General features: G+C 48.2%; 1 protein-coding gene across 4 annotated transcripts in view; it reads right to left on the bottom strand.

Annotated features, from left to right (window-relative positions):
* SHANK2 (SH3 and multiple ankyrin repeat domains 2) overlaps window positions 1-16,507 on the bottom strand; it is a 712,956-nt gene that overhangs the window by 252,533 nt on the left and 443,916 nt on the right. For all 4 annotated transcript variants that reach the window (XM_027856171.1, XM_027856170.1, XM_027856172.1 and 1 more), the window contains exon 16: window positions 1,543-1,625. In XM_027856171.1, the coding sequence (XP_027711972.1) occupies window positions 1,543-1,625 (83 nt within the window). The remainder of the gene's footprint in view (window positions 1-1,542; window positions 1,626-16,507) is intronic.

Here is a 16,507-nt window from a genome sequence, read left to right as displayed (position 1 = left end):
TGGCTTGCCATCGGGCTTAAGAAGGCCTAGTCTCCCTCCCAGCCCCATGCCAAGAAGCAGGGTAGGCCTTGAACTCTCAGGCCAACAGATGAAGGAGGCCTCTAGAGTCCCTCTGCCTCTCCCACATCCATCTGCTAGAAATAGTGAGTGATGGGCCCTTGTAATACAGATCTACATGCCTGTCATTTTCTTTGGAAACATCCGTGACTAAACAATTTCTGTTCTAAAAATGGAAGAGTTCCTCCTCTGGCATGTAGGACTAGCGAAACACCACACCAAATCTTGTGTGTGATTTTCAGCTACACAGACACGGAAGCCAGAGCCTGGCTCCCCTATGCCAAGGGCAAAATGGTGCTGGCCTCATGGGGGCTTGGGATTTGGACTCTGTTTATGCAGTCACTCTCAAGGGAGCTCAAGACTTTGTGGCTTCCAACTCAGGGAGCAGTGAGGCCTCTAAGAACTCCAGACCCTGTTGTCAAGGAAGCAGAGGCATATCTATGCCCCCCCCCCCCAAACTAAGGTGTGTTGGACTGCACATTGACTCTAGGGCTTGAGAGAGACTTCCATGGACATGGTGGGTCTGTGGCCAGATGAATAAACTGTATCAACAGATTAAAGGGACAGCACCACTCTCTCTCTCTGTCTCTGTCTCTGTCTCTGTCTCTCTCTCTCTCACACACACACACACACACACACACACACACACACACACACACAGAGTTTCTGGATTGACCTCTAAGAAAAGTTGGACAGGAAGTAGGAACGGAAGGACAGTACATAATGAACCTAAAGCAGAGACAGAGAGGCCTGATGCAGTGGTAATAACGCCTGCCTGCTCTGCACCTGTCCCTCTTTCCAGTAACAAACACAGCTCACATGTGGCCTTTCCGTTGCAGAAAGTAGAATCCATTTTGCCGTGCTGGGCTTTCCAAGGAAAGTCCACAAGTTCAGCCGAGATGTGAAGGCTGGGAAGGGAGCTCCTGAGCAGCTGGCCCCACAGGTCAGGAAGCTCCTTGGTAAGCCGAGGAGGCTGGAGATGAAGGGGCCCCTTTTCTACCTGGGAGGTCTCCTTCCCGAGGCATGCCCCTCCGTGCCCCACTGTGCTGTCTTTGCTCTAATTCCCAGCCTGTGGGCAGCCAGGGTGCCTCAACTCGAGGCTGGGGGCCTCCAGGAGGCTGAGGACAGCTACCATGCTTGCACATGACAACAGCCTGGCTAGCATCAGCCACAGGCAGAGCATGGATTCTGCCCACTGCTTTAAAGGAAAGAAGGGAAGACAGCAGCCCCATGCAAAACCATATTGTGCAAAGAAAAACACTGAGCCTGAATTCCCAGAGTAAGGCCCCTGAATGCCAAGGACTTGTGTGCTGCCAGCCTCTGAACAGTTGTTTAGCAACCAAGTGCCTTAGAAGAAGCCGTCCTACATTCAGGTCTGGACAGTCTCTTTCCCGCAGGCATGCACACACACACACACACACACACACACACTCACACACACACACACACACGTGAATACACCCGGGCCCCCCCAGGTGGCCTTACCTTTAGCCCCTCGCAGCACGAAGCCAAAGCCTTCATTGTCTTTCTTTTGCAGGACCACCGTCTTCTCTTCGATAATGCAGTCACTGTAGAGAGAATTCCGGGGATAGCGCCCATTATTATAGCCCACCATCATCACAGCAGCAGCTGCTCCTCCGCCAGGCAGGTTCATCGTCATAGCCCCCTAATCACGCCAGACTGAAGAATCCGAGAAGCATGGGGAAACCAGAGCAGCAGAGGCCGGTGGTAGTGGTACGGACAGAGAAAAGCAGCAGGGGAAAGCTGAGCACTGAATGAGAGCATGACACAATGGGAGTTCAAGGGAGAACAGAGAGAGCTCTGGGGCCGTGCATGGGGGGGTGCATTCCCGGGGAAAGGCTGAACGGAGAGGCGATCATGTCAGCCGGGGGCTGGCTCGCGCTCGCCAACAAGGAAACTAAGTGGGCTGGCCGAGCCTCCTCATTCCCAAGCCCCCTTGGTGTGGCTGAGCCTGCTGCATCTTCCGGGGAAGCCCGCGGGAAGCCAAGCCTGAGCGAGATAAGGCAGCATCTTCGAGAGATCGCCGAGCTGCTCTGCCCCCTGCATGAGCTGGCTGAAGGCACAAGCGAGTCACAGAGCTGTGTGTCGCCCCCAGAGCCCCCTCTCAATCGAACTGCATGCTGGCTGCTGCAAGAAGAGCCCCCCTCCCACCCCCGATCAGCTGACGAGCCGACAATGGGCACGGCGGGCAGCTGCCTTGGCGTCATCCGCCACAAACCTCCCCAGCATCAAGAATCTGCATAATTGAAATAGTAACTAGCAGGAGCATCAGTCAAACAGCAGCGGAAAGGCTAGGGCTCCCAGAGAATGCAGTCATGCTCCAGGCAGCTTCTGCCTGGGTGCAGGGAACTACAGAGAGCAAAAACAAGCCAGGGAGAAGTGATGAGACGTGTAGAGACACCCCAAAGACCTTGGAATGGCTGAGAATCTTTTCTCCCCACCCCCAATTATCAACAACTCAGGAAGAGGCTGCAGGGAATGGGGAGGCACCATTTGCCCCCTCTTTCCAGTGAAAATTCTTAACCTGCTCAGCCTCAGTTCATCTGAGCTATTTTGTTAAACATTCTCTCTCTCTCTCTCTCTCTCTCTCACACACACACACACACACACACACACACACACACACACCCCTTCAGCTCTCTTGGTCTAGCCTTTCAGAAGCTCCTGTCCCTTTGACTTAGGGGAGAAGAAGCATCTGTCCACAAGCCTTTGCTCAGAGGTACTCTCCAGAGAGCTAAGAAGTTGAGTCCAGAGGGGGCATGATGGAATGGCCAAAGTCAAGAGCCTCAGGAAATGTTGATGCTCTTGTCCATGACCGATGGGAGCAAGAGAGAAATTAATGACTTCTGCAATCCACAATGACCAGGGGTCTTGAGGCAGAAAGGAATATGCTATTCTCCCTCTTCCCCTCCCCTCTTATCTTTGGTAAGCAAAAGTCAGCTTAGGGAGGGCCAAGAATACAGTGAGAATACTGTGCATGAAGTCTGTCTGAGAAAAGAAGGGGAGCCCTGGGGATTTTCATGGGTAGGATTGGCTTGCAAGCCTGCTGACATAAAGCCAGTCCATGTATGGGGTTCCGTGATAGAACACACGGCCAGGAAGTATCAGAAGCAAGATCTGAACCCAGGTCTTCTCGACTCAAGTACACTAGGGAGGAAATCTCAGGGTGAAGGGCAAACATACAATTTAAAAAGCTTGTGAAAGAAACCCAGTTCCTCTGGCCTGTGGGTTTCACCACTTCTGGAAAGGAAATCAGACTTTCAGGCTCTCAGCTGATGAGAGGAGAAGGGAAGCCTTGCAGAGAGGACAATGTCCTCAGAGCTGAATGTCCAGGTGCTTAGTTTACTCATCCTGACTCTACTATTTCCCTCAGCCAGTGGTCCAGTAGTTCCTCGCCCCACCCTCTCTCTTCCCCAAAACAAACTCAAAGGTGGAAACTAATTCTGCACTGGGTGGGTTTGTAACAAGGTGGTTTAGAGAAGTCTCGGTGTCAAACTCACTTGGGAATGGCCAGTGGGATGGCTCAACTTCCATGGCTTCAGAGCCTGAAGGACCTTAGACGATCTAGTCTAGCTGCCTCATTACATGCCTTCCTAGAGTTGGGAACACCTGGATTGAAATCCAGCTTTGATCCTCACTCACTATGTGACCTCAGACAAGTCAGCTAAACTCTTTATCCCACAATTCCCCCATCTGTAAAATAGGAACATTACTGTCTTGTTACCTTGGACAAGTAACTTAGCTCTTTTCAGAACCATAGACCTTCAGACTCGGAAGGGCCCTTGGGCCATCCAGTCCAACCTACACCTGAACAAGGAATCCTCTCTAAAATGGAAACAGACACATTCCCAGTATACTTTAGTATGGGAGATAAGATAAAGACACATAAATAAAATACGTTAGAATATAATTAGCACAAAAAAGAATACAATTAGTGCATGAATGGAGAATGAAGTGCTATGAGATCACATGAGTGAGAAATTATTTCCAGCTTTTTTTTTTCCTAGGAGTTGGGGAGGGGAAGGTTTCAGGGGAGGCTTCATGGAGAAGGTGGCATTTGAGCTAGGACCTGAGAGACAGGTAGAATGTCAAGGGGCAGAGATTGTGTGGGGAGGGGTGCAGGAGAGAGGGGAACAGCCAGTTTCTGGGGAGTTGACGGAGATACGGAACCTATCAAGAGCTCTGTAAACATGAGCACACTAAATCACTCCATTGGAAAGGCAAGTGCTGGTGGCAGTGGGAATGGCGATGGCGATGGCAATGGAGATGGTTGGGGTTGGGGTTGGGATGCTTCTCCATTTTTACAGAAGAGGAAACTCAGGTCTAGGGAGTTTACTTGACTTGCCCAAGAATACACAGGGAGTAAACAGCAGGGGCAGGATCGTTGAACCCGTGCCCTCTGACCCCACGAGCCAGCCATCCATAGGTGTTGTCTTTGAGCTCTCCAGCATTTGATGGCCTTCTCATTCTCTAAAGTCTCACTTCTTTGCCATGGCAATTGCTTGGTTCTCCCACTTCTGTGACATCGCCTCCTTCTGTTCCTCACTCACCTCCTAAATGTAGATACCCTCCTCCCCTGATGACTATAGCCACTCCCACAGCCTCAACCATCACCTCGATTTTTCAGGTGCCTCCCCCCCCTGAAGAGCCAGCCCCGCCCCCCCACCCCCCAATTCCAGCCCCCCTTTCCCGTGCTCCTTGCTACTCGTCCTCAGGATGGTTCCCTTCAGACCAGCTGCTCGGTTGACTTCCCTCCGTTTACAAATGTACACACTCCCGCAGTCCCTACAGCTGGCCTCAAGTGCCAGCCTCCGCTCTCCGTCAGCCTCGCTCCACATCTAAGCAGACGCCAAGTGCCGTCGGCTCTTCTTTCCCAACAGCTTAGTCTAGGTCCGAACCCAGCGCGGCAGGAGTTTTCAAATTCTTCTTCCCATGTCTCCAACCCAGTTTCTCACCAATGCAAATGCAATAGAAATCATTGCTCATCTTGGGATAGGCCTCTGCTCAAAAGCCTTCAATGGCTCCCTATTGCTTGCAGAGCACAGTGCAGATAGCTTACTCTGGCACTCAAGACATTTCATGTTAAGGCTTAAATCTCCAGGGTTCCCCCCAAACAGAATGGAAGATCATAAAGGTGTTTAATAAATGCTTGTTGATTGAAAAAAATAAAGGAATCAGTGATTTGTATTCAAAAGACCTGGGTTCAGATCCTGGCCTTGCCAAGGTGTCACCTCTCTGGCCTCAGTTTCCTCACTGATAAAAAGAGGGGGTTGGACAAAGTGATCTTTGTGGTCCCTTCTAAATCGGTGCTTGCACCTTCCCTATCGTATCTCCTAATGAGCTATCTCCCACTAAAGCACCTTGGTACAAGGTAGTAGAAAACACCACGGCTCCACAGTCTGAGGATCCAGGTTCAAGTCTTACCACTGCTGCCTTTGTAACCTTGGGAATGTCACTTCCTGGGTCTTCAGTTTCCTCATCTGTAAAGTGAGGGAGTTGGCCTAGATGGTATTGGAGGCTCCTCTTTAGCTCTCAATTTATGGGCCCAAGATTTCCCACCCTGTGCCCTCTGTTCTATCTAGGCTGGCCTCGAGCACCCACTCGCCATTCTCCCACTCTGCATCTTTGCTTATGCTGTGTCTTCTGCAAAGGAATATGAGTGAATGCGGGAAAATGTGGGAGTCAAGGCAGCGGAAACAAACCAGCTAAGAATTGCTGTTGGCCATGATCCTGTCCGTGAATACCTGGAGGGCACTAGAAGGGATGGAGTCGACTCTTTGAATAGGTGGCGATTTGAGAGCGCTTGTGATGGAAGGCAAGAGCTGAGAGAAGCAAAGCAAAGCAAAGCAAGTCCCTGAGGTCCCTGGCCCTGGGGCCCCAGTCCACTTCTGCAATGAGACAGATGAGCAAGAGCTTTCTCAAACCAGCACAGATTTGCTCTGGTTGCCAAGATCCCGCATCGAGCTCAGTCCAAAGACCCAGGCCCAGTCTGGGAAGCATTTTTTCCCTCAGGCTGGATGGGGGAAGGCTCTCCTGGCACCTCAGGGAACAACCTTTGAGAGAGAGGAGAATTGGAGATGCTCATTTCCGGGTTTGCTTTTTCTGCTGGTTTTACAAACCTGAAAATCATAAAGCAAAGATTCCCATCACAAAGGTTGAAAGAATTAGAGGCGGTTATGTGGTCCTTGGCTTAACATTGGATGAAATGCTCGAATGGAACAGGAGAAAGAGGAGCCCTCTGAACCCTAGCCACAGAACAAATCCTCCTCAATCAATGGCTTCAGAGAGGAAGAGTACAGTTTGGCTCTGGAGGAGGCTGGCCCAGTGTGTCTGCACACTTCTCAAGCAGGGTGTGTGTGTGTGTGTGTGCATTTGTACTTTTCTCTAGCAGGGTGAATGTATGTGTGGCATTTGCACACTTCTCTAGCAGGGTGTGCGTGTGTTCAATTCGCACATTTTTCTAGCAGGATGTATGTGTGTGGAGGCATTTGCACACTTCTCTAGCACAGTGTATGTGTGTGTGTGACATTTGCACACTTCTCTAGCATGGTGAGTGTATGGCATTTGCATACTTCTTTGGCATGGTGAGTGTGTAAATGCATTTGCACTTGGGAAATCTTTCTCTTCTTACATCCCCAGCTGCCCTCACCCATCCATGCCCCAGAATGGAAGAGGTTTCAAGGTAAGGCTCATGTTCAAAGCCTTCGATGCTCACCCAATCTGCTGATTATATAGAGAAGGCAACTGAGGCCCAAGGTGATGCAATCTGTGACAGAACCTGACCTCCAGTCCAGCCCTTTTCCTAGGATATATGCTACATAGCATCAGACTTGGAATCATGAAGACCTGGGTTCAGATCTAACTTCTGACTTACTTACTCTGACACTTACTAGTATAGTTAACTCCTCTGTAAAATGGGGATATTAATTCCTACAGTCTATATCTCACAGGGTAGCTAGAAGCCTTGAGTTAAGTAATGTCTGTGGAGTGCTTTACAAATTGAAAAGTGTACTGTAGGGGGCAGTTAGGTGGCATAGTGGATAGAGCACCAGCCCTGGAGTCAGGAGGACCTGAGTTCAAATCTGACCTCAGACACTTGACACTTCCTAGCTGTGTGATCCTGGGCAAGTCACTTAACCCCATTGCCTAGCCCCCCCCCCCCCAAAAAAAGAGAAAAGTGTACTGTAAATGCCAGGTATGCCAGGTATTATCATTGCTCCTATTCTTTGCTATTGCTGTCGGTGGTGCTGGTTCACACCTGTTATTGCCCTGGAATAGAAAAGTCCTGATGTAGACCCTCCCTCTACTGATGATGATCACCACTTCTCTGTGGGGTCTGGTCTTGGGGAAGTCCTTGGATCCCTGAAGGGAAACTTGTTCAGTGACTGCTAAATCCTAAACACCAGCTGGCGGGATGGGCACCAGCCAGCCTCCAGGGATGGGCTGGTGCGCTGCTCATCATGTATCAATCGCTGTCCCTTCCTGAAGGGTGGGGTCTCCTTCACATCTCTGCATCCCCAGCATTTAGGCCCCTTCAGGGGAGGGGGGACTTCTCCCTGTGGGAGCTGTCTAGGGGGAGTGAGTTAGCCTTTGTCTGAAGTAAGTCTGCAGGCTAAGTCATTGATGGGTCATTTGGGTTGGTGAAGGGGAAAGATGCTCCTCTTTGATATCCTGGTTACTATTGTGAGCAGAAGTCCCAATAAATGACTTGTGGGCATCACTGGGGGCTTGGCTGGATAAGGAGCACCAAGTGAATCCAGAGGCTGGCTATTCTCCCAGCTATCGTGACTAGCGGGGAGAAACACCATCAGGTTGAAGAAGATGTATCCCCCCGCCCCGCCCCCCCCCCCGGGGATGCTTGCGGTCCTGTGCCAACATTTGAGATGCCCTTGGAGTCAGGAAGCCCTGGTCCAAATCACACCTCTGACACACACTGGCTGTTTGAGCCAGGGCTCTCTGTACCTCAGTTTCCTCATCTGCAGAATAAAAAGGTTGAACTCAATGGCCTCTGAGCTTCTGGCCAGCTCTAAATTTGTCATCTTCTGATGCTATGCTTTGAGTCAGGGTCAGAGGATAAAAGCGAGAGGCCCAGAGAGAGGACAGAAGGCAGGGGGCCTGCTGGTCATGAAGCTGCCAGATAATGGTCTCGACTAAAGGATGGGACAGAGGAAATCCAGGCTGCTATGGAATCGATGATGTGTTTCTTCCTCTGTAAAATGAGGGGATTGTATTAGATGAGAGGCAATATGGTGCAATGGATAGCACAAAGGGCTGGGAGTCAGGAACTGCTGGGTCCCGTCTCAGACACTATCTGTGTGACTGCGGCCAGATCACCTCAACTCCCTGGACCTGAGCTGTCTCCTCGACAAATGAGGGCTGTTAAACTAGATGGTCTCCTAGACTTCCTTCTGGCTCTAGACCAGATTCTCAAGTCCTGAGACTGCAGAGAACATTAAGAAGTGGCAGCCACCTAAGTGCTGCCCCTCAAGACCGCGTATGTGGCTCAGCACAGGCTGACTGATACAAGTGCCCGAGGTCTTTTCTCCCCAGCAGTCCCTGGAGCCAAGAGCTGGAGGCTGCCTTCTCCACACCAGCGCGGGCTGCTGCCTCCCCTCCAAGTGATGTGGCAAGGACCTGGAGGCTGGCTGGTGCCCATCCCGCCAGCTGGTATTTAGGATTTAGCAGTCACTGAACAAGTTCCTCTGGCAGCGTCTCCTGATGCTAGAGGAGGCGAAAATAGAGGGCCACAGGAAATCAGGCCGTCCCTGGCAGGGAGAGGATGGACCCCGAGGTGGGGCTGGCTTCCCCACTGCTCCTGGAAGGGACAGACGATGGCATTTCAACTTGGACCATGAGGCCCGTTTGGGCAGAGCAGATGGCAGCAACCAGGGACGGAGGAGTCTCTGTGGAAATGGTGACCCTGGCATCTGACACACTGATGCTTTTTCCACCTTCTAAATTGGACTAAAGTCTCAGTGACTAACCAAAGTACAGCTGCATCTTGGGGCCATTCAAAATCTACTTGTGATCTGAGTATTTGACACTCAAGTGTTTCCATCTCCCCAGGGGGACAATATGACATTAACAGATTTGCAAGCCCATTTCCGCTGATTTTTTTTGGGGGGGTGGAGTGGAACATAGGCTATTTACTGAAAGACTTAACTAGAAAACGACCAAGTTCTTGAAAAATGATTGAAATGTGATTAGGAGTTTAAGTTGCCTCTGAAAAATTGAACATTCATGAGCATTGTTTAATAGTCTACACCAGAAAGAGACCTCTGATTGATGAGAATAAGTGACTTGGAGTAAGGAAGGCCCGAGGTCTAATCCTGCTTCAGACACTTACTTAACTGTGTGATGCTGGGCTAGCCACTTAGCTATCACCTCAGTTTCTTCATGTATAAAATGGGGATAATAATAGCCTCTCTCTCACAGGCTTATTGTGTGAATCATAGGAGATAACATATGCAAAGTGGTTTGCTAGGTAAGTGCTAGCGATTATTATTATGGTTATTAAGCTGATATTCTCCCAAATCCTCTACCTCGATCTATGCAGTTTCCTTGACGTACTCCTCCATCCCATCTCAGCTACACACAGAGGTAGGCATCCCCTTGATCCTGCCACCACCCACAAATGTCCCACTTCTGTGTTCATGAACTCTGAAATCCCTTTATCTGATCATAATATTTTCTTTTTCCATCTTTTCCTCTGCCTCAGGGCCCTTAGCCTTGTTCTTCAAACTCCCTGGGGCCTCAAACTCTCCACCCTTCAATACTGTTCCATCCGCTGACCCTGGTTACAGTCTTCTTTCTTGCTCAATTTCCTTTGTGAATCCCTCATCCCCTTGTCCAATGGCCAAACCTGGATCGCTCCCCCCATTTACTTCCTTTTCTACTAACCATGTGCTGCTGTCTGGAGCTTGAGAAAGACTTGAGACTACACATTCGTGTTGACTAAGCTCAACCGGGCTGTCCTGGCAGCAAGGCAGTCTTCTCTGACCGCCTCTCTACACTACTAACCACAGGGGCTCTTCCCAACCTTCTGCTCCAAAGATCTAGCCTTAATCTTTTTTCTGAGTCCCAGTCTTGTACCTCCAGCTGCCTGCTCCACATTTTGAACTGGCTGTCCTGTAGGTATTTCAAACTCCACCTGTCCAAAGCAGAACTCATCCTCCCTCACCCCAAACTCTACCCCCTCTTCACATTCTACCATCCTCCCATTCACCCAGGCTTGCAATCTTGGTGTTATCCCTGATTTCTCATTCACATTCCACATGTGCAATTAGTCACCAAATCTACTCTTTGGGACTTTCTCAAGGTCTCTTGGGTATGACCTGGCCACTACCAATCAGCATTGCACCAATCCATCCTCCACAGCTGCCAAAATGATATCCCTAAAGTGCAGGTCTGACTATATCATTCATCCCCTGCCCTCAATAGTCTTCAGGGACTCCCTACTATCTTCAGACTCAGAAACAAAGTCTTTTGACATTTCAAACTCTTCCCAAGTCAGCCCTTTCTTGCCATTTCTGATTCTACATTAACTCTAAGTGGCAGCCAGGTGGTACAGTGGATAGAGCACCCAACCTAGAGTCAGGGAGAACTGAGTTCGAATCTGGCCTCAGCCACTTACTAGCTATGTGACCCTGGGCAAGTCACTTCACCCTATTTTCCTCAGTTTCCTCATCTGTCAAATGAATTGGAAAAGGACATGGCAAATCACTCCAGTGTCTTTGCCAAGAAGACCCCAAATGGGGTCACAGAGAGCCGGACAGGACTGAAATGACTTGACCACATTTGCTCCACAGTCTAGTGCTAACCAGCCTACATGCACCCATTGCTCTGTCTCTCAAGTCTCCCATGTCTCCCATGCACACATTGTTCTCTTCCTCATCATCTCCACCTCTTGACATCCCTGGCTTCTTTCCAGACTCATCTCAAATGCCACCTTCTTCAGGAGGCCTTCCTAGTCCTGGTCCTCTTCTTTGCCCTGCCCTGCCCTCCATATCCCCCCCCCCCACCTACTTGAGTCTTCCCCTCTGAGGTTACTGAGGTTACCTTCTACTCTACCATTTATGTACCTATTTATTTTCATGGTGTCTCCCCACTGGGCTGTGAACTCCTTGAGGTCATCGAATGGTTTTTGCCTTTCTTTTTATACACAGGACTGGGCACGTAGTAGGTGCTTAATAGTTGCATGTTGATTGGTTGATCCATATATTCTGACCCAATACCTGAACAACCATCCTTCATATAATATATCCTGCAATTTGTCATCGGGACTTTCCTGGGAGATCTCCAGTAATGGGGAATTCCTTCCCTCCCTCCCCAGGCAGCCCATTCTACTAGGCCAGCTCTCATTGTGAGGAAGGTTTCTCTAACACCTAGCCTAAATCTGTCTCTGTCCCCCCCCCCCCCCAATTGCTCCTGGCTCTGCCCCCTGGGGCCTCACAGGGCAAGGTTGATCCCTCTTCCACAGGACAGGACAGCCCTTCAACTACTTGAAGACAGCTCTTATGTGCCCCCAAGCAACTATTAGCATTTAAACTAGCATTATTACCATTCAAGATTTTCCTTTTTTCTTTTCCTTTTCCCTAAAAGGAGAAGGGAAGTTGTATGTGTTTTAACAGCTCACTAAGTTGCTATATACTTATCTTACAAAAGGGTTGTCTTTCTTGTAGATGGTTTAAAAGTGAAAATAATACTTCTGATAATATCTTCTGGGTAGTTTGGCCTCACTTTATCCTTATCCCTCCATCCCAGCCTCCTTCCTTCCCTTCCTCCCCCCCTCCACCCCTGGAGAGCCAAGAGTCACATGATATCCACAAGAACCTACATTTCTAAGTGTTTACTATATTCTGGACACTGTAGACTATGCTAGGGACCTGCTCTAATTATCAGCAAGTTTTCCTTTGTATCAGAGCCAAAGTGGCTTCTTTTTAATCACCCCATGCCCCTCCCCCACCCTCACTGCTCCTTGTCCTGCCCTCTGGCACCAAGCAGAACAAGTTTCAGCCCCTCTTCCCAGAACACCCTGTATACACAAATCTGTACCATCAGCATGGAGTCGATCAATCAATCAACCAATCAATCAATCAGCCCAGACAACAATAGCCATCCTCAGTAGGTCTAGCTCACATGTAATTCGAACTTTTGGATTGGCCAACACAATGCCTGGTACTTTAGTAAGTGCTTACTAAATGTATCTACCAAATCCTTTCATAGATGGTATCTACTAGATATCAAATGTATCTACCAAAGATCCTTGTGATCTCATTCTCATAAAAACCTTATGAAGAAAGTGGATAAGTGTCAGCACCCCTATTTTACCTAAGAAATGATGTACACAGGGCTAGGGATTAGACCTGTAGTTTCATCCATATGAGGAATTCCTGGGAGAGGAAACTCTACTAGTGAAGATTGGCACCTTCTCCACAACTTAGAGGACTGAGAATCAAATGACTTGCTGAGATCCCCCACCTTGTATGGGTCAGAGACTGGACTTGAGCCCAGTCTTTCCTGCCTTCAAGGGCAGTTTTTTCCCACTTTTCCCATGAGTGAAAGCCTGCATATACTGGGCTTTCATGTCTCTCCTGATGGTTCTTGTCACCACATCATAAAGCCAAAGGAAAGAGTACAGGAAGAAAAGATGCCCAGGAGAGAGCCTCTGTGTCTACTTATACTCAGGACGTGGGGAACAGGAATGCTGATCCAGCCTTTGTGGAGCCTGAGGAAGCATGACTAGTCAGCTAGAAGGAGAACAAGGAGAAAGCACACTCACTGAAACGCAGGGGAAAAGAATTCTGGAGCAGTGGGCAGCTGAGAGCCTCAATGGGTTCACTGCAGAGATGTAAAGAATGATGATCAGGGCCTGAAGAAAGGCTCAGGATTTTGTAATTAAAAAAATAATTGTTTACCTCTTAGAAAAGTTTCATTCAAGTGGTGGGGTTCAAGGCCAGACTGCCAGGGGCTGAGAAACAAGGAGAATGAAGTAAGTTGAGAGAGTAGACAAGGCTTTTTCTAAAAGCTTAGCAGGGAAGGGGAGGAGATAGGGAATGGAGGGTCAATGAGAGACTTTCCCTTTTGTTTTAAGGATAGACAAGACCTTTAGAGGGAAACAGGGGAGGAATCACCAGAGAAAGAAAGGTGAAAAAGAAGAACTGGCTGAAAAAGCAAAGCCCAGGGGAAGGGGGGATGGAAGGAAGATGTCCAAGGGCAGAGAGAGGCTACCTTAGGAAGGAAGAAGGCCCCTTCATTGTCTGAAGCTGAGCCAAAAGAGGAGAGGATGGAGGAGGGCAGGGTGATGATTTGAAGGGTAGAAGAGGGGTGATGAGGAGTAGAAAGGTAGAATATGTGTGTTTGTGGGGGAGTAGGGTTGAAGTTGGGGATTTAAAGCCCCAGGAAGACAAGTGAGGGTGGGGAGAGGATTCAAGTTTGAGAATTATCAGGATGATAGAAGGACAAAGGGTTGAAATGTCTGATAACAGGATCAGTTGTAAGGAAGGAGAAGACTAAAAAGTCTCTGAAGAATGGGATTCATACGGCCAGAAGAGGAGTGTGATTTCTGCTGACAAGGAGTTCAGACTTGATGTGGCTGTTCAGACACTATTCCTGTTACAGGGATGGCCCCTGACTCCTCTCCAAATCTCATAGCACAAAGAAAGGTTACAGGTGCAGACACATTTCCTGGCATGGTGGGACTGGATATGAGATAGATCATGCGACTCCCAGGAAGGCCCCGTGCATGGAAGAGAGTGACCATGAGAGAGTTGGTTTATCACCTCTTAAATCACCTCTGTAAGGCAGAGGCTAGGTGATGGACACAGTCTTGGGGAACAGGGGCAAAACGGAGCCACCACCTCCATTGCTCTGACCCAACTGGATTCAGCAGTTGGACAGCGCCTGGGATTCTATTAGAACTAAGCAGGAACTAGGATACTATTAGAAAGAGGTACCTCTAGGGAAAACAGGCAGTGGCTGTCCTAGAAATTTCCCAACAGATGGAAATGAGAAAGGAAGGCAGCAAGACATCCACAGAGCCAGTGAGAGCCACAGAAGCCCTGGGTGACCTTGGCAGGTATTCCCTCCACTGCTTGCTGGTGACAGGCCTGACTGCTTGGCTGCTTCTGAGATGCCTAAGCTGGGCCCTGCTCAGCATCAAGTCAACCGTCTTGCCTCCAGGACAGCCCAGGTGGGCGGGGGGGAGGGGGGAGGGAGTCTATGTAAATACTAGCTATTAGTATTACTATTGCTATTGTAATCAGTTGGCTTGTTCTGAGATTTTATATGGGGTTTAGAGATAAATGATCTCAAGAAAGATGGTGATCCTGCTGTTTTTTTTAAAACTGAATGCTCTGTGGATTCTCATGCAGAAGGATAATATTTTTTTATAACTGAATGAATGTATTAGGATGTAAGCTCCTTTTTGGTAAACTCCCTGAGAGAGCCCCCACTTCAGGACACCCTCATTCACAGACAGGATCAAAGGAATACTATTTCCCTTGTCCTGTTACCAGAGGGTTTTAATGTCCTCCATTAGGAGTCTACACTTGGAAACCTTCTGATTTCAGGTAGTTCAGAGATTACGAGCATTAGTATGACAACATCTGTTTTTAAACAGTCATTCTTAATTTGGCAGGGATATTGAGGTTATATCCAGAGGTCTGTGGGCAACAGCTCCATCCCTAATGACATCCTGCTGGCAGTTCAATGTCTGCCAATTTCTCAAGGATAATTTGGGGTCTTCATTTGCAGTAGGAGGAGTTGTTGACCATTACATTATAAAGGAAAATGAGCTTTGAGTAGATCATTCGGGGTACCTGATCATTTCTTTTCAGGAATCTGGTGGACGGTAAATTTTTTCAACTTGCAATGACAGGTGGCAAAGCTTCTACCACTGCATTATATAATCATCCTTGAGAACTAAGCACTGGTGCCAGTAATTTCTAGTGACGATGATCTGATCCTGTATCAATCTCCTAAAACCCTCCACTTCTTTCAGCAAAACCTGCAGGACTTGACCATTTATCCCCTGCTTCTTTGTCACCATCTTGTTGGCTGAGTTCATGGGGATGTCACCTATGGAGAGCCTTTTGATTCTCTTCTTGGACTTTAGCCATTTTATGGGCTCCATTCTGAAGTAAACCCGTTTTGATTACATTCCAGAAATCCAGGGGTACTATTATGTGCCTTTACTCTGTGAATGAGGTCTGTTTATTCCAAGGACTTTTCTGAAAGCTTTAAACACATTTAACAGGTACTCTGAGAATATCTGTCATCATCATCATCATCATCATCGTCATCATCATCGGCTTCTGGATAAGGACTGGAGGCTCATCCCCTAATCACCCAAAGAAAGGCATTCTGGATGGGATATCTATTTTAATTTGGTTCCCCCACACACACACACCAGTGGTGAGTGAACAGTAATCATTCACTTGGGGAATTAAACCCAAAGCTCTTTGCTGATTCTTAATCTCAGCTGCCAGGCATATTTCTGGAAAGCTCTTCTTGGAGCAGTCTCTTCTATTCTGGGGACAGCGAGGGGATGATGAATGAGGGTAATTCCCTCACAAATTATAAGACTGGCATCTGAGAGGGAGCTTAGGCTGAAGAGTGAGAGGACAGGAAGGGCAATATAGCTCCCCTGGACATGAATCAGATGGGCTTCCAACATGAGATTTCTCTCCCCTGCCCCCCCCAATTCTAAGCAGATTGTGAAGCTTGTTTTTCTGGGGTCAGCAGTAGAACAGCATTCCTCCCCCCACCCTGGGATTACTTCCAACTGTTTTTCCCCCTTCTTTTTACTTACATGATAAGGAACAGACGGATTCCTTAATAGAAACAAATAACACATGTAAAGACCTTGACTCAAACAAAATTATCTAATCACTTTGTAATCAATCATCCAATACGATTTCAGACTTTTGCTCCAGCCTGCCAGTGACCTGCCAAGTCACAGGAGCCATGCATAGACAGGGCAGTTGCCTCAGTGTAAGGCGGGGTCAATCACTTAGGTGAATTCCAGGATACATAAAATGGCTGTATTTTAGAAACATGGGCACAAATGGTGTTGATTTTCCATGACAGAATAAAAAAAACAACAGATGAAACTGTGATCTAGTGATGTGATGTTTGCAGAACCCTTGAAACCTCATCTCAGTTAGACTTTATAATAATCCTGTGAACTAGGTCCCGCAGGTACTTTCTCCATTTTGCTGAATAATAACAATAATACTGATATTGATATTGATAATAATAATAATAATAGTTAATTGTGCTCCCAGCTTTGCATCATCTGCGAATTTGACAAGTATATCACTTACCTTCAAGTCATTGATAAAAAAAAAAAGTTGAGAAATGCTGGGCCAAACACAGATCCTCGAAGAGATCTACTGCAGACTTCCTTCCAAGTGTGATAAAGTCCAGG

Source organism: Vombatus ursinus, unplaced genomic scaffold (genome assembly GCF_900497805.2).
Source record: "Vombatus ursinus unplaced genomic scaffold, bare-nosed wombat genome assembly UNPS02011369.1, whole genome shotgun sequence".
NCBI classification, from domain to species: Eukaryota; Metazoa; Chordata; class Mammalia; order Diprotodontia; family Vombatidae; genus Vombatus; species Vombatus ursinus.
Note: the sequence above shows the minus strand (reverse complement) of the source record. Positions and strands in the feature narration are given on the sequence as shown.